At 36.9% G+C, this 26,244-nt stretch overlaps 1 protein-coding gene across 7 annotated transcripts in view; it reads right to left on the bottom strand.

Moving 5' to 3' along the window:
• TMEM135 (transmembrane protein 135) overlaps positions 1-26,244 on the bottom strand; it is a 304,239-nt gene that overhangs the window by 163,778 nt on the left and 114,217 nt on the right. For all 7 annotated transcript variants that reach the window (XM_047754420.1, XM_047754421.1, XM_047754422.1 and 4 more), the window contains one exon: positions 25,678-25,711. In XM_047754420.1, coding sequence (XP_047610376.1) covers positions 25,678-25,711 — 34 coding nt within the window. The remainder of the gene's footprint in view (positions 1-25,677; positions 25,712-26,244) is intronic.

Here is a 26,244-nt window from a genome sequence, read left to right as displayed (position 1 = left end):
TTTTTAAATAGAGCTGTGCATTGACTACTGTGGCCATCTCTCCCCTACCCCTTGCAGAAGAAAATATGTTGAAATCATAACCCCTGGTACCTGTGAATGTGACCTTATTGTGAGACAGGCCTTGTGACCCTCACCCAGGAACTGCGATATGTTGTGGGTGCACAACCAAAAATAAAATAAAATAAAATGTTTTGGAAATATAAGACAACAATGTTCTAAATCCTAGAACACTGTACATTAAAGCATTTTCTATGCACCCCTATATTCACTATTCACAATAGTCTAGACATGGAAACCACCTAAATGTCCATCGATAGATAAATGGATTAAGAAGAAGTGGAACATATGTAATAGCACACAGCCATAAAAAGTACAAAATAATGCCATCTGCAGCAACACGGATGCAACTCGAGATTCTCGTACTAAGTGAAGTAAGTCAGAAAGAGAAAGACAAATATCATATGATATCACTTACATGTGGAATCTAAAATACGGCACAAATGATCCTAGCTACAAAACATTCACAATCATGGACATGGAGAGCAGGTTGCCAGGGTGGGCAGGAGTAGGATAGCCGGGGATGTGGGGGTTGATAGACACAAACTATTACATTTGGAATGGATAAGCAGTGGGATCCTACTGTACAGCACAGGAAACTATGTCCAATCTCTTGGGTGAGAACATGATGGAAGATAGTATGAAAAAAAGAAAAAAAATGTATATATATGTATGACTGGGTCACTATTCTGTACAACAGAAATTGAAGGAACACTGTAAATAAAAAAATTTTTTTAAAAAGCATTTTTGGAAGTTCCCGTTGTGGCTCAGAAGTAATGAACCGGACTAGTATCCATGAGGATATGGATTCAATCCCTGGCCTTGCTCAGTGGGTTAAGAATCCAGCGTTACTATGAGCTGTGGTGTAGGCCACAGAGGTGGCTTGGATCTGGCATTGCTGTGGCTGTGGCTGTGGCCAGCAGCTGCAGCTCTGATTTGACCCCTAGCCTGGGAACTTCCATCTATATGCTGCAAGTGGGGCCCTAAAAACCAAAAAAAAAAAAAAAAAGCATCATCTTCATTACAAGTTAATTTGTTCTAATAATTCGTTAAACAGTGCTTTAAACAATTGTGATTACATGTTTTAGTTAAAATTTATAAATTAGTGAAATTTCATCTCCTGTTGTAAATTATTATACCAATAATATATCCCTCTTTAAGACTCAAAATATTTAGAATAAAACCTAAAATACTTTTTTCATCAACAATCCCACTTCAGAGATATTAACAACAATTAAACCATTAAGCATTTTCAAATGATTCTTTCTCTATACATTTATATGAATATATGTATATATGTTGTGTTTGAACACATGATATAAATATTAATATTCATCATAATTTATACCAATCCTGTTATAATAATTCAACCTAAATGGTTCCAAAATAAATGTCATAATTTAATTGTAATTTTCTAATACCTGGAATCAATTAAGTTCAGGAAAGTTTCAAGAAGGCCACCCAGTAACAAATACAAAAAAAATTGTGTCTGCTGTCCTGTTAGTGATAATTTTTTATTGCTACCTCAGTTTCAGATGTCAGAGTAATGACTTCCATATTCTGATTAAAATGCAAATTGAAGCCACATGTTAGAAAAACACAGGCTTTCAATGTTACTGTTTTCTAACTTAAGCACAATAAAAGATGTTCATAAAAGCTAGATGAATTCTGTCAATTCTCAATCCACAAAATGTGAACTTTACATTGCAAACTGTGTTAATACATGAAGTTATAGCACATCAAATAACAGCTGCTGGTGGGAGGTAAAAATTCATAAGACACTGAAGCTTAATTGACTAATCTTAAAAAAGAATGAGTCAATCAATTTGACTTTCTTCGAGTGAACACTGAATACTGATTTCATAAACATGTTTTTAATCTTCAGATTTGCTAAAGTAAATAAAATTATCTTTAACCTGTATTTTTAGATAAATGAAAAGGAAACAGTAGATTGATATTTTAATTTATTTTGTCGATGCATTAAATAAATCAAGTTCTATAGAAATCAATTTAACGTTTAATAAATTTCTAAGACTATGCTACAAGTTTCCCATAGTTCTTCTTAGACTGAGATTCAAAAGTGACCAGCCCCAAAATTAATTTAAATAGTAAGGCTCTGCTCTTTTTTCATTTTCATTTGTAACATCAAACTAAAATTACTATGTACATAAAAGTTTCTTTTGTTTTAGAAAGGAAAAATTTGAAGTTAGAATACTTCTCTTAAAAACAGTACTCCCCCAAAAAAAGCGGAATTATGACTATTCTATTCAAAAGTAAATAACTTTAGCTACCTAATATTAGCTAGATGTTAAAAAAATTAATAGAAAAGTCAATGCCAACTAAGCTTACACAATTTATAGACCTTGAAGGTAGTAAACTCAATACAGGTCAGTTACATAAGTAAAAAAAGTGAATGTGACTATGTAAGTGTTTCCTGAAGAAAAGAGAGATTGGCATGAGGCAGAGTAGGGACAAACCATAGCTCTCACAATGATTAAAATCACTTTATTTTACCTTAAAAAATGTCTAACATGACATATAGAGACAGAAATCTTTAAAGTCACTAAAGATATTTCCATCAAGGAGAAAAAAATCTATAAACTAAAACAATCTAGAATTTAGGTTAATAACTAATTTAAATAATTAAGAAAGTATTTTTCAAATGTCATAAGCCTTGAGCAATATTAGTGAATTTTTAAAACAAAATAATGGACAGTATAGAAATGTTAAAATCTGGCTTATACAAAAGTCCTCAAAGTATATACACTTCAATTTCAAAACTACGGTATAAATTATATCTTTGCTTAATCAGTCCTCATTTTTGACACATTAAGTTCAAGGACATTCAACATTCCTACAAACTTCTTCACATATGCTGCTTCTGTCTGGGTTCAAAGATGACAAACAAAGGAGACTATGTGGGAATATACTGAGGTATGGCCAGTGATCTATTCTAGACTTTTCTAACCCTTTGCACAACTAGCTAATTTGCCAAAGTATCTCTTGTAGGAGTAACATGCCATTACCAGTACTGAAACTTTGGTTGATTAATCTGTACAACTACTTCCAAACCCTGTACAGATATGTCCCTCAGTCTGCAATCAACATTGTGCTTCTTCAATTTGTCCCTTCAGTTTGTCCCCCAGTTTGCAAGCAGTATTTTGTTTCTTTCCCCCTTCTTATTCACAGTAGTGTGTAACACATAAAAACAGCTTATAAGGAGCTCCCGCTATGGCGCTGCAGTCAAAAAAGAAAAAACAAAGAAAAAGCAGTTTGTTGTAGTGTAGCCCATGAATCCAACATATATACAACTCCATGAATAGCTTAGAGAAAGCTCTATATTACCACCAACAAAATGAACTTCACTTTTTTGTCAGTATAAACTGCACTGGCACTTGGAGAAAAGTTTTTTTTTACTGCCCTGAAAGATACGGAGTCTCGGGCCAGGGATCAGATCTGAGCCACAGTTGTGACCTACACTGCAGTTGTGTCAACACCAGATCATTAACCCACTGTGCCAGGCCAGGGATCCAACCTGCGTCCCAGGGTTCCAAAGAGGCCACCAATCCTCTTGCACCACAGTGAGAACCCCAGTGAAAACTTTAAAAAGCAATCTCTGCTCTGAGGACTAAGTCTAATATACTGATCAGTGAGAAAATGTTGATTTTATTTTTTAGACTTGGGCTCCTAAGTCATATTCTAAGTAATTTTTTTCCATTGATTAAATAATTTTTTAAAGGACTTTAGAAGGTCCATATTATCTAAGAACAAATAAAACCAAAAAAAACCCACAAAAAGAATTTTGGTTGACTTAAAAATAAGCGCTAAAATTCAGAATAAATAGTGAAGAAGGGGTTTATTGAAAATAAAGCTAAATTTCAAAAGGTTTCTTCAGCTATGCCCCAGTCCACCATCTAGGACATACCCGAATGTTTTCTTCTTTGTCGATATTAGGTATTTTGTTGTCAGTGACATCTCTGTCTTGCAATCTATATTTAGATGCAGACTTACCTATTAACATCTCTGATCAGCCTATATTCAGGCTTTGACATCACATGTAGTTCATGGTTTTCCTTGTTTGCTTTCTTGCATACAAGCAGAGAACCCCTATCTTACCTAATAATCTTGGTACAAAATACTTTAAGATTTTTAAATAATATCTATAGCATAAGAGAAAGAATTTCCCTAGGGAGTAAAAATATTTTACCATTTTCAAATCCCTCAGATATGACAAATACCCTCAATTCTTTTATACCTCCCATGCTTCACATCAGTAAAAGAAAATTAAAATAGTGTCTATAAAATTTACATCTCCAAAATGTTTTGAACTCCCTGGAGGAAAGACAGTAAGTATAATTTACCACACATAAACATAACTTACCAATATTATCAAAGATTATATTTCCATTTCTAATTCAAAACTACTAAAACCACATAAAAACAGAACAACTTTTCTTTAATTACTACTTTATATAACTTGGGAGGAGGAGTGAAATGAATTCTTTTTAGATAACCAAATTTAACTAAATTCTCTATTAGATACTACAGGACCAGAGTAAAGATTTTGTTCTAAACCTAAGGAAACTTGCTGCCTTCGGAGTATTCAAGTTTGTGAAAGATACACCTTCCCAGGAAATAAGATAATATTTTTCCATGCTGTGAAGACTTCACGACATGATCAAAATCAGTCACAACAAAAATGACAAAAACAGTAAAAGCAAACCTTATTGAGATCTTCCTATTTACAAGTCTTTTATATGTATTATCTTATTTAATTTTTACAATGCTACTCTGTGAGGCAGGTACTATCATGATCCTGATTTCGCAGGTGAGAAAATGGAGGAAGAAGTAAAATGGTTTAACCAAGATCATAATTCAACCAGTAAGTAAGTAGAAGTGGCTGGAAAGTCTTTCTTAGAGACAGAAATAAAGCACTGAAGAAATACTGAAAAGATCTCAGGATTCTCAGATGAAATAACCAGTGGCCACAAAGTCAAAGGACATGAATACTAACTGGTATGAAAAATGATCCCAGGGTTTAAGTCTTCAGATTCCCCTCCAGTGTGCTCTCCACTCTCCCACTCTTTCTGTCTCTTGACCTCTACCAAGTTGCCAGGGATAAGAGATATTGTTAACTAATACAGTAAACCAGGTCCTGTCGCAAGTGTTGACATCATGGAATAGAGTTAAATCCTTTAAAATACCTGTATTAAATATCTATCGTAATAACCATCTAACAATAACAACGACAACAAAATAATTGCAGAGGTAAAATAAAAGTGCCAGATCTGAAAGATCCAGGTCCATGTTACCACGGTACATTTTAGAGTAAATGCCTTTTTTTTTTTTTTTTTGCTTTTCCCTTTTTCCTTTTCCTTGTCTTTTTTTCTATTTTCCTTTAAATAAATACTTCTTCACAAATACAAGATCAAGTTCTGGAAAAGTCCTTACCTGCCTCCTGTAACTTCTTCAGCAAAATGAAAATAACAAATTCCACTCTCTTTCACTGAATGGCACTTACAAGGTGGATCAGGACTTGTCATCTTTCTTTGCTAACTGTTATCAGAGGTGTGAAGGGCATGTCTAAGAGACATATTCAAGATGAGCTATTTTCTTCCTCCACATTAATGTCACTTAAATTTCTTCCTTGTGCTGCTCACTTTACTGAACCAATTACAGTGTATCTTTTGCCAGAGTGCAAAAAAATTCCAGAATCTACACAATGTAGGATACATCTAAACGCCATTTCTCAAACAATACATCTTTACTGGCAAGCAATACAATCAATTGTCAGGTTAAGCTCATGTTACGTTTATGAGCGCGTTGCTAAGAGGAACAAGATTTACTGATAGAAAAAAACAACCACAGATCCCTCTTATCACATGCCATTCAGTCATATGATTTAACAAATGATACAGAACATACATCTTTTCCTCTAAAATATTTAACACGTAATGTACTAATTTAAAATTAAGGCATTTAAGCCGTTAAATCAGACTAGGACCCTCGAATCCGACTAGGAACCATGAGGTTGAGGGTTCGATCCCTGGCCTTGTTTAGTGGGTTAAGGATCTGGCATTGCCGTGAGCTGTGGTGTAGGTCGCAGACGCAGCTCGGATCCAGCATTGCTGTGGCTCTGGCGCAGGCTGGCGGCTACAGCTCCGATCCAACCCCTAGCCTGGGAACCCCCATATGCCACAGAAGCGGCCCTAGAAATGGCAAAAAAGACAAAAAAAAAAAAAGCTGATATTTAGCTTTATCATTGAATTTGTACCACACAGCATGAATGTGCATGATAAACACTACACTACCGAAGTCACAGTTCTTTGATTCTGCTTTTAAAAACTATCAAATATTACTATATATCATGCCTTTGATATCAAAATAAAAGAAACATAAAAATCATAAAAACCCAGTAGAATACCATTAGATGATCAAGGAGCTATAGAATTTAGTAAAGCAGTAAAAGAAGTTGTTTTAGGACTTAAATTGTTGGCTAAATGAATATAAATTAAATAAGTTACTTTTCCTTTAATTTTAAACATGCAACACACCCGAATAATTTAATTCCTAAAAATACAATTAATGTTTGCCTTCTTGACCAAAATGACACAAAATGATTTAACACAGAAGTGGACTGAGTTAACATCCCAGGCTACTGCCTAAAGCTGTCATAGCGGTGCTAAATTTTTTAAAATACTGCCATTACATTCCAGACCTCCAGATTTAACCTTAATTAGAAGACCATGAAAACAATTATGCTCTGTGTTACAACTGTTGCCACATTTAAGTATTGATTCTTAATATGCATTTAAAAAGTCTAGGTTCTAAAAGGTCATCAATTAGCAACATTTAGGTAGGATATAGAAGTCTAGAAAAAAAAACACACTAAACCTGGTTAAAAATTGAGTTTTCGATATTACCTTCTCATATACCATCAATGTGAGTTCAGAAATTACATGTCCTCCTATACTCTTTTTTTCATAATCTATAAATGGGATAATAAAAGCTGTCATGCCTATTTAACGGGGGGGGGTGGTTGGCATATTAAATGCAAAAAAAAAGGCATGGGAAAAGCATTTATTAAACAAAATACTATTCAGGTATTACTCATTGAATTCAAAGCAGTCTGGTTATTTTTGCAGGAAGTTATAAAGACAAAAGTAGAAGACAAAATCCCAGGCTCTGGAGAGTTTATTTCCGGGGGAAAAAAAGAAAAAAACAAAAACAAACCAGGAGTTCCCGTCGTGGTGCAGTGGTTAACGAATCTGACTAAGAACCATGAGGTTGTGGGTTCGGTCCCTGCCCTTGCTCAGTGGGTTAAAGGATCCGGCGTTGCCATGAGCTGTGGTGTAGGTTGCAGACGCGGCTCGGATCCCCCGTTGCTGTGGCTCTGGCGTAGGCCGGTGGCTACAGCTCCGATTCAACCCCTAGCCTGGGAACCTCCATATGCCGCGGAAGCGGCCCAAGAAATGGCAAAAAGACAAAAAAAAAAACAAAACCAAAAACCCATATATTAAATATCTGAAAGATTAAAAAAAATTACACTCGGAGTTCCCACTGTAGCCCAGTGGAAACAAATCCAACTAGAAACCATGAGGTTGAGGGTTTGATCCCTGGCTTCACTCAATGGGTTAAGGATGTGGCATTGCTGTGAGCTGTGGTGTAGGGTGCAGACATGGCTTGGATCCTGCGTTGCTGTGGCTGTAGTGTAGGCTGGCAGCTGCAGCTCGAATTCAACCCCTAGCCTGGGAACCTCCATATGCCGCAAGTTCAGCCCTAAAAAGCAAAAAAAAAAAAAAAAATACACTCCATTTATTATTTCCCTTTAAATTCATGACCATATATTACACACACACACACCTTCAACAATACTTCTTATCTAAGGCAAACAGAGAGAAGGGGAAACATAAATTAAGCATCTCTTGCAAATCAAAACTACCATGAGGTACCACCTCACACCAGTCAGAATGGACATCATTAATAAGTCCATAAATAACAAATACTGGAGAGGGTGTGAAGAAAAGGGAACCCTCCTACACTGTTGGTGTGATGTAAATTGGTACAACCACTATGGAAAACAGTATGGAGGTATCTGAGAAACTAAATACAGAACTAGCATATGACCCAGTAATGCCACTCTTGGGCATATATCTGGACAAAACTTTCCTTGAAAAAGACACATGCACCCCTATGTTCATTGCAGCACTATTCACAATAGCCAAGACATGGAAACAACCTAAATGTCCATCAACAGATGAATGGATTAAGAAGATGTGGTATACTACTCAGCCATAAAAATGAATGAAATAATGCCATTTGCAACAACATGGATGGAACTAGAGACTCTCATACTAAGTGAAGTAAGTCAGAAAGAGAAAGACAAATACCATATGATATCACTTATATCTAGAATCTAATATTCGGCACAAATGAACCTTGCCACAGAAAAGAAACTTGTAGACTTAGAGAACAGACTGTAGTTGCCAAGGGGGAGGGAGAGGGAGTGGGCTGGATTAGGAATCTGGGGTTAATAGATACAAACTATTGCATTTGGAGTGGATAAACAATGAGATACTGCTGTATAACACTGGGAACTATATCTAGTCACTTGTGATGGAGCATCATGGAGGATACTATGAGAAAAAGAATGTATATATATACATGTGTGTGTGACTGAGTCATTTTGCTGTACAGTAAAAAACTGACAGAACACTGTAAACTAACTATAATGGAAAAATTAAAAATCACTTAAAAAGTTAAAAAAAAAACAAATTAAGCATTTCTTCTGTCTTCTTTCTTGCTATAGGAATGCTACTTCCTAGTGCTGATCTACGTACACTCCATACCCATGTTAAGGACAGCTAGGTTTTCAAACTTCATGAACAATGAATGGCATAGTCTAGATTGGTAAAAGAATACAGAACTAGAAAAATGAATACATAGGTTCAAGCAAATAAGGCATCTATGATAGGTCCTGATCCCAGAATCTATTTTCTTTCTTTTTTTTCCCTTGCTTTTTCAGGGCCGCACCTGCAGTATATCAAAGTTCCCAGGCTAGGGGCCAAATCAGAGCTGCAGCTGCCAGCCTACACCACAGCCACAGCAAACCAGAATCTGAGCCACATCTACAGCAGAACCTATTTTTCACATCAGCTTTCAGGCAAGCATTTTGGGAAATTAATCACACCTGTGAGAATGACTACGCAATGTTAGTAACCCAAATACTATTTCCTCTTTGGAACAATGTCTGCAATTTAAAAATGAATCCTTAATTAGTTACTCATTTTATCATAAGATATATATCTATATGTACACCTTAAAATGCAAAAATAGGAGTTCCCATCATGGTTCAGTGGTTAACGAATCCGACTAGGAACCATGAGGTTGCTGGTTCAATCCCTGGCCTTGTTCAGTGGGTTAAGGATCTGGCGTTCCCGTGAGCTGTGGTGTAGGTCACAGGCGCGGCTTGGATCCCACCTTGCTGTGGCTCTGGCGTATGCCGGTAGCTACAGCTCCAATTAGACCCCTAGCCTGGGAACCTCCATATGCCGCAGGAGCGGCCCAAGAAATGGCAAAAAAAAAAAAAAAAAAAAGATAAAATGCAAAAATAGAGCTCTATGTGAAATCAAACATTTCTTTCAATTACTTTCCTTATTTATTAGAATGATTTTCACAGAAAAGTATGTTAGGTTTAAGGGCTTCTTATTCCTCTTGGACCACATCAATTAATCAAAAAATAATATATTTATATGGAAACTGAGAGAAAGGCTAGTAAGTAGTAAACCAGGATTCAAACTGAGAAGTGCCAGTGGTGCTCACCCAGTTATGAGAATCCTCCTGGGTTATAAAATGACTCCACTTGGATTGAAAACTCCTGATTCAGCTTTATGAGACTTTGAATGAGAAATGGATTTGAATTTTGTCAAAAGTTTATTCTCTCTCTACTGGGATGATTGTATTTTTTTAAGTCTGTTAATATGATGAATTGCATGAATTGACTTCTGAATTTTAAGCTAAACTTTAATTCCTGGTCTAAATCTAACTTAATCATGATGTTATTCTATGAATACAATATTGGATTGATTTGCTAAATTTTTTTCTAAACAGGTATTTAGTGCAATAAATATCCCTCTAAGTAGTCAATATAGCTCACAAATTTTGATATGTTATTTGCTCTTTCATTCAGTTTAAAACACTTTCTAGCTTCACTTTTGTTATCCTCTGAAGTACATGGGTTTTCGAACACTGGGGGATTTTCCACTCTTTTGATTTACTAGTTTTTAATTTAATGCAGTGGAGGCCAAACAATAAATTGTATGACTTGAATCCTTTGAGCCTTGTTCAGGTTTTTGTTTTTGTTTTTTGGCTACACTCACAGCACACGGAAGTTCCCAGGCCAGGGGTCAAACCCACACCACAGCAGCAACCCAAGCAGTGACAACGCTGGATCCTTAACCCACTGTGCCTCAAGGGAACTCTGAGATTTGTTTTAGGATACTAAAATCATGTTCACTGGATACTATTGTGTAGAATACTCTATAAATGTCAATGATATCAAGTTAATTAATAGTGTTATTCAAGGCTTCTGTATCCTTAATGATTTTTTTCTATTCAATATCAATTATTGAGAGAAGGATGCTGTAATCTTCAAGTACGATTGTGTATTTCTCATCACAGTTCTATTTTTTTGCTTTATTTTATTTTATTTTTCATCTTTTTAGGACCAAACTGATGAATATGAAAGTTCCCAGGCTAGGGGCTGAAAGTCCACAGCCACAGCAACGCCAGATCCAAGCTGCATTCATAACCTATGCTGAAGTTTGCAGCATCACTGTATCCTTAACCCACTGAGTGATGAAAGGGATCAAACCCGCATCCTCATGGGTACTAGTCAGGTTCTTAACCCACTGAGCCACAATGGGAATGCTGCTTTATTTATTTTAAAGCTCTGTTATTAGATGCATAAACATTTAATAATATTATGTCTTCTTAATTCACTTAACTCTTTACTATTATGAAATTACCCTCTTTTTCTCCAGTAATATGCTTTGCTCTGAAATCTATTAAGTCCAATTGTAACAGTCACTCCAGCTTATTGCAAATTAGAGTGAGTAAAATATACCTTTTCTCAAATCTTTTACTTTTAATCTGTTTTCCTTTAAATTTATTTGTCCCTTGACTTTTAAAGTGGCGTCTTGTAGGTTATACACTATTGGTTTGATCTAAGATTTTGATTATACATCTTAAAATTATGATAGTCTTGGAGTTCCCGTTGTGGCGCAGTGGTTAATGAATCCAACTAGTAACCATGAGGTTGCAGGTTCAATCCCTGGCCTTGCTCAGTGGGTTAAGGATTCAGCGTTGCTGTGAGCTGTGGTGTAGGTTGCAGACGCAGCTTGGATCTCGCATTGCTATGGCTCTGGAGTAGGCCAGTGTCTACAGCTCCAATTAGACCCCTAGCCTGGGAACCTCCATATGCCACAGGAAGCAGCCCTAGAAAATGCAAAAAAGACCAAAAAAAAAAATTATGATTGTCTTCTTTCAAGTGATATTATACAACGCCCCACATAGTATAAAAATCTTATATTACACTTCAATTTCTTCCCTCTTGAACTTTGTATTATTTTTGTTAAACACTTTATGTGACCCAGTTACACATACATATACACATTCTATTTTTGCACATTATCATGCTCCATCATAAGTGACTAGACATAGTTCCCAGTGCTACACAGCAGGATCTCACTGCTAATCCATTCCAAAGGCAGCAACCCCAAGCTCCCAATCCACCCCACTCCCTCCTCCTCCCCCTCGGCAACCACAAGTCTATTCTCCAAGTCCATGATTTTCTTTTCAGATATAACTGATATCATAGGGTATTTGTCTTTCTCTTTCTGACTTGCTTCACTCAGGATGAGAGTCTCTAGTTCCATCCATGTTGCTGCAAATGGCAGTATTTCGTTCTTTTTATGGCTGAGTAGTATTCCATTGTGTATATATACCACATCTTCCTAACCCAATCATCTGTCAAAGGACATTTGGGTTGTTTCCATGTCTTGGCTATTGTGAATAGTGCTGCAATGAACATAGGGGTGCATGTGTCTTTTTTTAAAGAAAGTTTTGTCCGGATATACGTCCAAGAGCGGGATTGCTGGGTCATATGGTAGTTCTATGTATAGTTTTCTAAGGTATCTCCATACTGTTCTCCAGAGGGGTTGCACCAGCTTACATTCGCACCAACAGTGCAGAAGGGTTCCCTTTCCTCCACAACCTTTTAACATATAATCCTCACAAACTATGCTGCCATTATTTTTGCAGTCAATTATACTTTTAAAGGAGTATCTATAAGGAAAGTGTCTTTTATATCTACCCAGGTAGTTACCATTTTCAGAGCTCTTCATTTCTTTATGTAGACCTAGATTTCCCACTACTATTATTTTCCTGAAAACCTCTTGACAAACTTCAATGTTTCCTCTAGTACAGGTGTGCTGCTGCTGAATTCTTCAAACATATATGTCTGAGTCTTTATTTTGCTTTTATTTTTTAAAGATATTTTGCTGGGTATACAATTCTACATTGACAATTACTTTCATTTAGTACTTTAAAGATGTTCTGTTCTGATATGTGTTGTTCCCAATGAGAAATCTGCTGTCTTTACTACTCTCTACTTTTTATAAAGTGTTTCTCTTTTCTCTCGCCGCTTCTAAGATTCTCTCCATGACTGGTTTAACTGACCATTATACAATTAATTTCTTTCACATTCCTCATGCTTGAGCTTCATTTAAGTTCTTAGCTAAGAGTGTTTAAAGTTTTCATCAATTTGGGGACATTTTTAGCCATTATTTCTCCAAATGCTTTAAATGTTTTTCCTGACACACTCTATCTCCCTCTCTCCCTCTCTTCTTTTAGCGACTTCAACTGTATGCATATTAGGCCAATTCAGGTTGTACTATTAGGTTACTAATATTCTAGAATATTCTGTTTATATATATAGTTTTGAGTGTTTTATGGTTTGGGGGGTTTTTTTGTTTTTTGTTTTTTTTTGTTTTTTGGGTTTTTTTTTTTTGTTTTTTTTTTTTTGCTTTTTAGGGCTACACTTGCAGTGTATGGAAGTTCCCAGGCTAGGGGTCGAATCAGAGCTACAGCTACCATCCTATGCCACAACCACAACAACAGGGGATCTGAGCCTCATCTGTGATCTACACCACAGCTCACAGCAATGCTGGATCCTTAACCCACTGAGTGAGGCCAGGGATCAAACCTGCATCCTCATGTATACTAGTCAGGTTCTTAACCCTCCGAGCCACAATGGGAACTCCTCTGTTCATATTTTTTACTTTCCCTTCATGTTTTATCTCGGATAGTTTCTATTGCTATGCTTTTAGGTTCACTAATCTTTTCTTCTCCAAGGTCTGACATGCCATTAATCCCATCCTGTGTATTTTTTATTTCAGATTTTGTAGTTTTCACCTCTAGAAGTTCATTTTTGCTTTTTTAAATATCTTCCATATCTCTGCTTAACATTCTCAATATTTCCCCTAGCTCTTTGAGTATTTGGAATACAGTAATCTTACTGTTTTGATGTTTTTGTCTACTAATTCTATCATTGGCAGGACTTCTGAGTTGATTTCAAATGACTGATTTTTCTCATCATTATGGGTCATATTTTTCTGATCCTTTTCATGGCTAGTAAATTTTTATTGTATGCCAGACATTGTAAATTTTACCTTGTTGGGTGCTGTACATTTCTGTACTCCCATAAATTTTATTTAGCTGAGGTTTATTTAGGGATGAAAATCCTTTCGTGCCTTGCCTTTTTTTTTTTTTTTTTTTAATTTGGGGCCAGAGCAATGTTTAGTGTAGGACTAACTTTTGCCCTGCACTGAGGTAAAATCCTACTTATGTAGTCTTCCCACTGCCCATGAATCAGAAAATTGCCTACTTGCAATGGTGGGAATAACAATTATTCCTAGCCCTGCATGAGTGCAGAGGATTTTTCCCTCTAATCAGTTTGACTGGTCCCTTCCCCAGCCTCAGGTAGATTCTTCATAAGCATGTACCAATCAGAACTGAACTGAGCACTCACTGGGATCTTCTGTACTCTCTGTACTCTGGAGCTCCCTATCTTTCTCCTCTACTTCATGCAAACTCTAACCACCTTGTCTCCTCAGACTCCTAGGTATGCCCTGTCAACTGTGGGATACACCCAGGCTCTGTCTCAGTTCCACATCCCTGCTCCATGGCCCAGCAATGCTCTCCAACCAAGCAATTACAGGGCTCATTTCACCAGCATATAATTTTTCAGGGATCATTGTCTTTCACTGCTTAAGGTACAATGTCTTGAAAACGGTCATTTCATTTATTTTGTCTGGATTTTTGTAGTGTCAGACAGAAGAGCAAATCTGTTCCCTGTTATTCTAACTTAGCCTGAATCAGCAGTCATCTTTTAGAGTTCCCGTCATGGCTCAGCAGTAACTAAACCAACTAGGATCCATGAAGTCGCAGGTTTGATCCCTGGGCCTCACTGAGTGGGTTAAGCATACAGCATTGCCATGGGCTATGGTGTAGGTTGCAGACTCAACTAAGATCCCTGCTGCTGTGGCTGTGGCATAGGCTGGCGGCTGCAGCTCCAATTCAACCCCTACCTTGAGAACTTCCATATGCCATGGGTGTGGCCCTAAAAAGATGAAAAAAAAAAGTCATCTTTTATGTTAAATATTTATTTATTTATTTCATGGCTGTATCTGTGGCATATGTAAGTTTCCAGGCCAGGGAGTGAATCTAAGCCACAGCTGTGACCTACACCACAGCTGTGTCAACACCAGATCCTTAACCCACCACATGGGGCCAGGGAGCAAACCTGCACCTCCACAGTGACCCAAGACACTACAGTCAGATTCTTAACCCAGTGCACCACAGCAGGAACTCTATATTGAACATTTAAATACACTTGTTTTTTTCATTTTCAGATAACCTGATACACCTATTCTCTGTAGGTTTGTCTCTGTTAATTATTACTTTTTTTTTTATTTTGTCTTTTTGCCATTTCTTGGGCCGCTCCCGCAGCATATGGAGGTTCCCAGGCTAGGGGTCGAATCGGAGCTGTAGCTGCCAGCCTACGCCAGAGCCACAGCAACGCGGGATCCGAGCCGCCTCTGCAACCTACACCACAGCTCACGGCAACGCCGGATCGTTAACCCACTGAGCAAGGCCAGGGATCGAACCCGCAACCTCATGGTTCCTAGTCAGATTCGTTAACCACTGCACCATGACGGGAACTCCAATTATTACTTCTGCCAGATCTTGATCTTGACACTTGTTTCACTATGTACTTGATTATTTCTGATTACCATTAAAAAAAAATTACATACAAAGAAGGACTTCTGCTTCTGTGAAGATGTATATATATTTTCCCTATTCTTCCCATTATTTACAACTAAAAACTCTGGACACCATATAGAAAACAAACATTTAAAGACTGAAAGGTGGAAATAAGAAGGCAGACCATCTAGAGACCTTGTGATCCAAAGAAGGATATGGTGGTAAGTATGTAGGTTTTCTTTTTGCTTTGCATACCCCAGTCTTGGAGCTGAAGAAGTCTGCAAGTCATAAATGCTAATAAGCAAAGACAAAAACCCGCTCTGTCTTCCTAAAGGACCAGAAAAAGGGAAGACTATCAAAACAGAAGTGTTTAGATAATGACCACTCAACTAGCCAAATAACACGGGAAAAAACTCTGGCCCAACCCCCACTAGCAATGACTAAGTGGAGAGCTTAGACTTCCACCCTCACAAGGCCATAACAAAGCACTCCAACACCCCCGAAGGGGAGGAGCCAGGGGAAACCAAGTAGAGAGTTGAGACCTTCATCCTCACTAGGCCTCTGTTTCTCTACCCAGTGGTGTCAGAAAAGACCACTCATACCAAGCAGTAAAAAGGAGCCATATACCCCTTCAGGTGTCAACAAAAGCCACATGTTTATTATGATTTGTTTTTATTTTGCATTCTCTTCTCAGGGTTTCCTTCGTCTCTTTTACTTATATTCCTTTGTAAAATTCTCCTTCTTCACATCTGCTTTTTTTTATTTTTTACTTTATTTTTTTGGCTTTTTAGGGCTGAACCACGGCATATGGACATTCCCAGGGAAGGTGTCAAACCAGGGCCATAGGTGCCAGCATACATCACAGCCACAGCAATACAGGATCCAAGCTGCGTCTGTGACCTACACCACAGCTCACGGCAACATCGGATCCTATACCCACTGAGTGAGGCCAGGGATCAAACCTGCAAACTCATGGTTACTAGTCGGATTCATTTCCACTGCACTACGATGGGAACTCCTACATCTGCTTCTTTTTAAATGATTTTCTTCTACATCTGTCTCTTTCAATTTTTTTTTTAGTGATTTTTATTTTTTCCATTATAGTTGGTTTAGTGGTCTGTCAATTTTTTTTTTTTTGTCTTTTTGCCATTTTCTTGGGCCGCTCTCACTGCATATGGAGGTTCCCAGGCTAGGGACTGAATCGGAGCTGTAGCCACCAGCCTACGCCAGAGCCACAGCAATGCTGGATCTGAGCCGAGTCTGCAACCTACACCACAGCTCATGGCAACGCCGGATCGTTAACCCATTGAGCAAGGCCAGGGATTGAACCAGCAACCTCATGGTTCCTAGTCGGGTTCGTTAACCACTTGCGTCACGACAGGAACTCCTCAATTTTCTACTTTACAGCAAAGTGACCCAGTCTCTCTCTCTCTCTCTCCCTCTCCCTCTCCCTCTCCCTCTCCCTCTCCCTCTCTCTCTCTCTCTCTCTCTCTCTCTCTCTCTCTCTCTCTCTCTCACACACACACACACACACACACACACACACACACACATTCTTTTTCTCACATTATCCTCCATCATGTTCCATCAAAAATGACTGGATATAGTTCCCACTGCTATACAGCAGGATCTCATTGCTTATCCACTCCAAATGCAATAGTTTGCATCTATTAACCCCAGATCCCAAGTCTATCCCACTCCCTTCCCTCTCTCCCCCCACCTTGGCAACCACAACTCCGTTTTCCAAGTCCAAATTTTCTTTTCTGTGGAAAGGTTCATTTGTGCTGTATATTAGATTTCGGATGTAAGTGATATCATATGGTATTTACCTTTCTCTCCCTGACTTACTTCACTTAGTATGAGAATCTCTAGTTCCGTCCATGTTGCTGCAAATGGCATTATTTCATTTTTTATGGCTGAGTAGTATTCCATTGTGTGTGTGTGTGTGTGTGTGTGTGTGTGTATATCACATCTTCTCTTTTTTTGTCTTTTAGGGCCACATCTGCGGCATATGGAGGTTCCCAGGCTATGGGTCAAATAGGAGCTGTAGCTGCTGGCTTATGCCACAGCTAACAGCTCAATTTTTTTTTTTTTTTGTCTTTTTGCTATTTCTTTGGGCCACTCCCACAGCATATGGAGGTTCCCAGGCTAGGGGGTCGAATCGGAGCTGTAGCCACCGGCCTACGCCAGAGCCACAGCAACGCGGGATCCGAGCCGCCTCTGCAACCTACACCACAGCTCACGGCAACGCCGGATCCTTAACCCACTGAGCAAGGGCAGGGACCGAAGCCGCAACCTCATGGTTCCTAGTCGGATTCGTTAACCACTGCGCCACGACGGGAACTCCTCAATTTTTTTTTATACATTCTATGTTATCTCTACAAGGCAGAGAAAATAAGGTGTATAAAGACTGGTTATGATAAAAACTAATGCTCAAAGAAAATCTGCACCCTTTTTTCCTTTGGCCTCATTAACCCTATAGTAGTCCTTCAGGTCACTTATAGCAAAGTACCTACTAGTTTCAAAATCAACCTCAACTCTATAAAATTCCTAGGATAAGTAATCCAATTATTCAAATATAAACACAGGATAAAGAAGCATAAGACAAAACTACCTCCCAAAGTATCAAGAAATCTACCTCCAAATGAACTACTAGAATAATATTTTCTCACATTCCAAGCCATTCTGTCCTTTTACCAGAAATTATATGATTTAAAAATCCATCTTCTTAGCTTTTATCCACGCACACCCAGAGAAATTCACATGTACAAAGTCATGTACAAAGATGTCTATCACTATATTGATTGTGATATTGAGGAGCTGGAAGCAGTCTGGATTTCCACTGCTGGAAGAACTAACAAGTAAAATGTAGTACACAAATCACACAGTAGTAATGGTTGCACAACTCTGTGAATGTACTAAAAATCACTGGAATGTTAACTTCAAAGGAGTAAATTTTATGGTATGTAATATCTCAATAAAGTTATTTTGTTTTGTTTTGTTTTTTAAACAAATGGCCACACCTGCGGCATATGGAAGTTCCCAGGCTAGGGGTTGAGCCACAGCCACTGTAGAAGCAACGCCGAGTAGGTGTGTTGTGAGCCACATGGGAAGTCCTGTAATATCTCAATAAAGTTATTATCAAGCATACACAGGGGATGGATATTCTAGGACACTATGAAGCAGTAAGAAGCAACTTTATATACTTAAAGTACATAAAGGCAACATATAAGTACATATAAGTCTTGAAAACCTGGTGTCAAGTTCAAAGTAAATACAACAATACGGAAAGATCTTCAAAACCCAGTATTAAATTATACAACAAAAGAAAATAAGAGTCTCAATAATCCTCTGTTCATTCTCACAAATCCCCCCTCTATGTTTGCCTTTGTGATCAAACGGACCATGACAACTTTAAGGAACATGTTCATCTTGGAGAGCAAAGTATCTCAGCTTCTACAAAACAAAGATAAGAGCTCAACACTGCCGAATGTTACACTGGGTACCAGAAACGCATTCCTCAATGTGATTGAAAGAATGAGAGTAAGAACAGAGAGAAGACTATCATCCCTAATTCTGATATCTGTAAGAAAGTTTACAACAAAGGAATCTACTGTTAACCTTCTTCTGGGAAAATAAGGTCATTTGGTTCCTTAAAGAACTTGGGTCTCAAGGCTAATGGAAGAGGACAAGGAACAAAGAATAGGTATTCTATTCAGCAACCTAGAACAGAACAGTCATTCTCATCTTTGCCATCTTCCAAACTATTTGCTCCCAATCTCCATTCATTCAATAATTACTCATTCAGCATATATTCTATTCAATACACTCTCTGCAGGTACTAGGGATATGTCATGAACAAGCAAGAGTCCTTGACCTTAAGCAGCTTATATACTGTGAGGGAAGACAGACAACAAATAAGAAAATTGTAATTTAAATTTAAATTTACATATAAGTGCCATGAAAAATAAGCAGTTAGAAAGGTGAGGGGAAGCTGCTTTCAGGAGATAGTAAGGCGTTCTCTCAGGATATGACAGGGAATTAAGAACTATATAAGGAGAAAATGCCAGCCAACAAAAAAACCTGGGGGAATAGATTTCCAAGCAAACAGAAATGCAAATGTTGAGGCTATAAAGGAGTAACAAGCTTCAAGTATTGCACAGACAAAAAGAAATCCATTGTCAAGAATGAGAAGAAAGAATAGATGAACTCAAAGAGGTAGCGGCTTTGTGAGGCCTTTGAATTATATCTGGGATGCAATGACAAGCAGGGAGAGTTTTCCAGAAATTTTAAGCAGAAGATGGACAAGCTCTAAGTTGCATTTCCAATGACTCTGACCACTGTGTGAAAAACAGACTATCTGAGAGGACAAGAATAGGGAGATATAAACCAGTTAGGCTCTTCAGACAGCTCGGGCAAGAGATGTCAGGGCTCAGACTCTGATTATGACTTGGTAATGAGGCACTGTAAGATCCATAGTATATTTTCTAAGTAGAGTAAGATCCCTGATGTATTGGAACAAAAGGGTTAAAACTCCTAAATGTCACTTACTGCAAAAGGAAGGCTTAGGAGAAAACAATTTGAGAGTATTTATAATTGTTTTTTGAATTTAATACATTTGGCTTATTTTTTTTCAAGTTCATCTATCAAATTTCTCCAACTAGTTCACAATTCATTTTGTATTTCTTTTGCATCCTCATGTGCCTAGCACAGCTGATATATAATAAATACCTGCTGAATCTAATTAAATTGAAGTGGCCTTACAAGCAAACATATGAATCAACATTTTCAAACCTTATGATTTGAAAAATCAAATACAGATGTTTTAATCAAAGACACTGCATGTTTAAAATTAAAAAATAAACGCTAGAGACACGCCTGCTAGATAATGTTTACAATTTTAAGACGCATGCATTGTTGAATGCTTGGTGGCATGAAGGAAACTGCAAAGATTTCAAAAAGACTAGATTTTTAAATGTCATAAATCATAATTAAACTAAACAGAAATGAACTACACTTAACATCACATCCTAAATAACTGTTAGCATATGATGAATTTTGAAAGACTGGAATCCTCAGTTACTGTAACAGAAAACAAAATAAAGGGAAATCATGTAAATGCAAACTTTAACATGTTCTCTTTTAAATCAAACTATGGCAAAGTTGAATCCTAGCAGCTGCTGTTCTTGTGGGTAATTGGTTCTGGCATATTAGCCCCAGGAAAGCATTTCCATCATTTTATAACCAGATCTTGAGCAGAAGCCAGAGAAAATCTTTAATTCTCTATTTCATACCTTTTCTGGAAAACTTTTATACAGTTTGCCCTTTAACAACTAATTCCCTATCAATTATAAAAATCTAAAAATGACGGTACAATTTTAAAAATTGTACTCTTTTCCTTGCAAAATCTGCTAACGTATAATAAGAAAGCAGTGACATTTTTACAATCAATTAAATTGTGTTAAATTGTAAGACTTTGCAATGTTTAAAACTGCTAATTAATCACTAAGGCTATAAATTACTTAGTTCTGATAACTAAGACTTACCGGTGCTTACTGACAGATACCACAAATAATAAGAGTGGCCAAGGGAGGATCTTCTTATAATAATACAAGCACTAATAGCAAAGTCCCTTATTTAGAGCATACAGCTCTTCACATGCTTCCTCCAACACTAACATAAACAAAACTAGCAAAATTTGTATTCACAATTATGTAGTATAAACACTGTACTGTTTTCTGTTTTGAGACAACTATCAACACTGAAAAACAGAGATACAGTTATCTTCCACCAATTTAAGTATCTCTCTCCCCAGTAAAATATAAGGTCCTCAGAAGCAAGGACTCTGTTTTGATAATCCCAATTTCATCAACAGTGTCTAACAGAGTAGATATTCAACAAATGCTTTTTTTTTTTTTTTTTCATTCCTAAACCTTGGCTCCAACTTGGCCATCCTTGGAAAGGCACGAATTTTGTCCATCATCACTAGTGACACACCTCTAAGATGGAGCTACCATTCCCATGTAATTCATAAAAACTTCTCTGATCTCCCCAGCCCAAAGATAACTCCCTTTTCTAAAGTTCTAAATACTGTACTATCTAACCACATATTTGACATAAATATACTATCATGGACTATTTATTACCCATTCATTTTAAATCCAGATCTAGATACACCTTATTCTTTCAACTAAATTAATTTCATGGACAGAATAAAGGCTCTTATTTGTGTCCAGACACCTAGCCAAGGGCTTTGCACTCAATAAATGTTCACTGATAAAAATAAAGACAAAGATGACAAAGGTAATAAGAAGCCAGTTCTGCATATTTCTCTAGCAGGTATTCATTCAAAGGCCTGGCAATGCCTTTAGAATTTTCTGCTATGTGTAACTGTCACAGCCAAAACTAATAAAATGATGCTATTACTAACCAAATAGTATTTTATTGTTTCCCAACATTTTGGGTGGAACTGTGTATACATGTGTATGTGTATAAAACCAACCTATTGTAATGAAAATATAATCAAGAAGTATGTGAAAAGTATGTGCCACCCAAAAAATGATTATTTAATACCACAAGCAATCAAATCTATACAGCCTAGTACCAAAAGATGTCACAAAACAATATGCCCCCAATATTTTTAACAGGTATAGAATGTGTAATGTCAAGGTGCATCTATGTGTGTATATTTATGTATGTACATTGGAGGAAAGGAAAGGGAATGAAAAATAGACACTAAAATGTTAATTACTACATGGTAAAATTACAGGTGATTTTTACTTTCCTCTTCGTGTTTTTCTGTACTTTCCAAATTAGAAACATATACCTAAATACAATAAGCAATTTTCTTAAAATAAAAACATCCCAATATTTACAAATTTTGTTGTTGATGTTGAAATAAGCCAGCAATCTCAGCTTAGTCTGAGCAATGAAACTGAGTTATAGAACAAAATTATTTCTTAAGGCTAAATTCAGTTCCTGAAAATATTTAAATTCTTACCTATGCAGTACTCACTACCCACTTATGAGAGTAATAGTTATACAGCAATAGTATACATAAAAGGCTCTATTTAGAGGAAAGGAATCTGAAGATTAGGGAAGATGAAGATACTAAGATTATCATTAGCATCCAGAATATATCATGTACAAATTCATTTCCTAACAGTCAAAATCCATGTGAAAAGCCTTTGATTTCATCAAATTTCTAAATTACAGACTCTTTGATTAAAGTTAAAAGACCAGGAGTTCCCGTCGTGGCGCAGTGGTTAACGAATCCAACTAGGAACCATGAGGTTGCGGCTTCGGTCCCTGCCCTTGCTCAGTGGGTTAACGATCCGGCGTTGCCGTGAGCTGTGGTGTAGGTTGCAGAGGCGGCTCGGATCCCGCGTTGCTGTGGCTCTGGCATAGGCCAGTGGCTACAGCTCCGATTCGACCCCCTAGCCTGGGAACCTCCATATGCCGTGGGAGCGGCCCAAAGAAATAGCAAAAAAAAAAGACAAAAAAAAATTTTAAAAAAATAAAGTTAAAAGACCAATCCATATTTTACATTTTCTGAAAAACTTTTCTAATACTTAAAATTTGTTAATCTGGACATAAAAAGTACAAATATACTTAACAAATGTTGCTCCCCTCCCTCCCCAAACACACACACACACACACACACAAATCTCCATTTAGAAAGAGCTAGAGATTCAAAGGTTTATTGCAGTTTGGGAACACTATCAAAACAACATAGTACTGGAGTTCCCGTCGTGGCTCAGTGGTTAACGAATCCAACTAGGAACCATGAGGTTGAGGGTTCGATCCCTGGCCTTGCTCAGTGGGTTAAGGATCTGGCGTTGCTGTGAACTATGGTGTAAGTCACAGACGCAGTTCGGATCCCATGTTGCTGTGACTGTCTCATAGGCCGGAGGCTATAGCTCCAATTAGACCCCTAGTCTGGGAACCTCCTTATGCCACAGGTACAGCCCTAGAAAAAGACAAAAAAACACAAAAAACAAAAAAAAACAAAAAAAAACATAGTACAGCCACTCTAGAAAACAGGTTAACAGTTTCTTTAAAAACTAAACATTCAATTAACATATGACCTGTTAACAGCAGTCCTGGGCATTTATCCCACAGAAATAAAAACTCATGTTCACACAAAACCCTGCACATGAATATTTACACCAACTTTATTTGTAACAGCCAAAAGCTGGAAAGAAGCCAGATGTTCTTCAATGGGTGAATAGTTAAATGAACTAGTACAGCCATCATACCGTGGAATACTACTCAGCAATGAAAAGGAATAGACTGCTGATATGCCCAACAAATTGAATGAATCTCCAGAAAATTATGTTGCATGAAAACAACTAATGTCAAATAGTATGTACTATATAATTCTATTTATGTAACATTCTTGAAATGACTACAGAAAGTAAAGAATTATAGAAATGAAGAGTAACTTAGTAGATACCAGAGATTGGGGGATGAGAGGTAAGGGTAAGATGGAAGTAAATGGGATCCCTGTGAAAAAAGTGTTCCCTATTTTGACTATAGTAAATATCCTAATTTTGATATTACTATAGATTTTCTTTAATATCACCATACTTCATAAGATAATGCTATTGAGGAAAACTGGGTAAAGAGAATATGAGATGTCACTATTATTCCTTACAACTGCATATGAATCTACCATTATTTCAAAATAAAAAATTTAATCTAAAAAAATACAGTATTTTCAGAGCACCTTTCAACATTGATTATATCAATCAAAATCAAGAATCTTCTCTCCATGATTTTACAGTCTAAACCAGGCAACACACACCAAAAAATGTTTGTGGAAGTACACTTAGAATTTAAAGATAAGTGTATAAAGACATACAGCATTTGGATATTAGAGTATCACCATGCAGTAGTATAGAAAAGTATGTGCATGACTACAAGAAAAAAATGCGTTAAAACTCAAACCCAGAGTTCCCGTTGTGGTGCAGTGGTTAACGATTCCGACTAGGAACCATGAGGTTGTGGGTTGCATCCCTGGCCTTGCTCAGTGGGTTAAGGATCTGGCGTTGCTGTGAGCTCTGATGTAGGTTGCAGACGTGGCTCGGATCCCACGTTGCTGTGGCTCTGGTGTAGGCCAGCAGCAACAGCTCTGATTCGACCCCTAGCCTGGGAACCTCCATATGCCACAGAAGTGGCCCAAGAAATGGCAAAAAGACAAAAAAAAAAAAAAAAACTCAAACCCTTTCTAGTATGCAGATGTAATATTGTTAAGTTTTTTTATAAAATAAGAAAGGAGACCAGCACCTAGAATAGTTTGGTGCTACTATTATGGTTTCCATAGCACCCTATAATTCATCTTTCAGTCCTTTTCAAACATTATTGTTTCAACTGTGACTTTTCCACTAGACAGCAAAGTCTATAAACACAAGGATGGTCTTCAGCTTGCCTTCCAGCATGAAGCACAGTAACTGACACATGGCAAGTACAGAGCAAAAATTAAATATTTTACAACTGAAGTAAGTTGCTCAATAAAACTCTGAACTATATTCTCTTGCTACAGAATTCAAATCCCTACCTTAGGTAAATAAATATTTACTCTTACTTAGCTGAATTTTTCGATGTTGCCTATCAATTCTATTAAACGACTTTAAAAGGTTTTAATACAAATACGTTTTTAAAATATGAACTTGACAATGAAAATCACATAACCTTGATTACAAATCTACAGTAAAGAATATCAGGCTAGAGAACACTAATTTCAATTCTGTGAACTTAGAAATATAGAAGCCTACTTAATTATATTAAATACTCTGTATTTGGGGACAGAATCAATGCCATTATGATGTCTAAGAAAATGGACATCATAAAAGCTCATCCTTCAATCATTTTTCCCATAGAAGTTAGCAATAGAAACAGAGTATGAAATGAAATTAAAGATTCAGACAGAGAGGTGTATATATATACACACACACACACACACACACACACACACACACACACACCCTATCAAAGATGAAGAACTAAGCTTAAAAGAGAAGAGTCGTGAAGGGCATGGGGTAGTGAATCATTTTCCTCTTGAAATAAGTGCAATTCTCTCATATATCACAGAAATAAACCAGACAGCCTCAAGGCTATTTTAAATATCTAACTCTATCCTTTAAAACAGGGGCAGAAAATATTCTCAAATTTTAGTAGGTTTTCTTTTTATTCCCCCCCCCCCTTTTTCTCAAGGGAACTTGATTCCAAAAAAAAGGTATAAAAGTGAATGGAAAAACCTCAAAAGCAAGAAAAAAGCAAAAAAGAATTACTTACCAAGTTGGCCATATAAATTGTGAGCAGCCCCCTCCTGTAAATAATTTTAAGAGACAGAGTGAGACTAAGTATCAATTTGACTTAATAATCATGTTATCATGTTTTAAAGACATCTATCAAAGTAATTATCAGGAGTTGTGAAAAAGGGGTAGGTTATGCTAAACTATAAGTTTTAGTACCCTAATAGATGGATGTAAACAGACTCTATAAGTTATTCTGTTTGATAGTCACTAAACATTCGAGGAATAGTCATTATTAAAATTATTTAAAATTAATGTTGCCTAGTCATTGTAAACTAGACTTACTGCGGTAATCATTTTGCAATATATACCAATATCTAATCATTATATTGTTCACCGGAAACTTATATAATATTATGTGTCAATTACATCTCAATTTAAAAATTACTATTGCTTCATCAATATTTATTAATAGGAGGAGAGATACAATTTGCTATGAGTGTATGTTTATGCTAGAGAATTCTAAATTTAATGAAGAATCATAACAAATTCAACTTGCCAAAAAATCAAGGCCAAACAAATTTTAATTAAATGCAAATTTATTTTT

Source organism: Phacochoerus africanus, chromosome 11 (assembly GCF_016906955.1).
Source record: "Phacochoerus africanus isolate WHEZ1 chromosome 11, ROS_Pafr_v1, whole genome shotgun sequence".
Taxonomy (NCBI): domain Eukaryota; kingdom Metazoa; phylum Chordata; class Mammalia; order Artiodactyla; family Suidae; genus Phacochoerus; species Phacochoerus africanus.
This window is presented reverse-complemented; position numbering and strand designations above follow the sequence as displayed.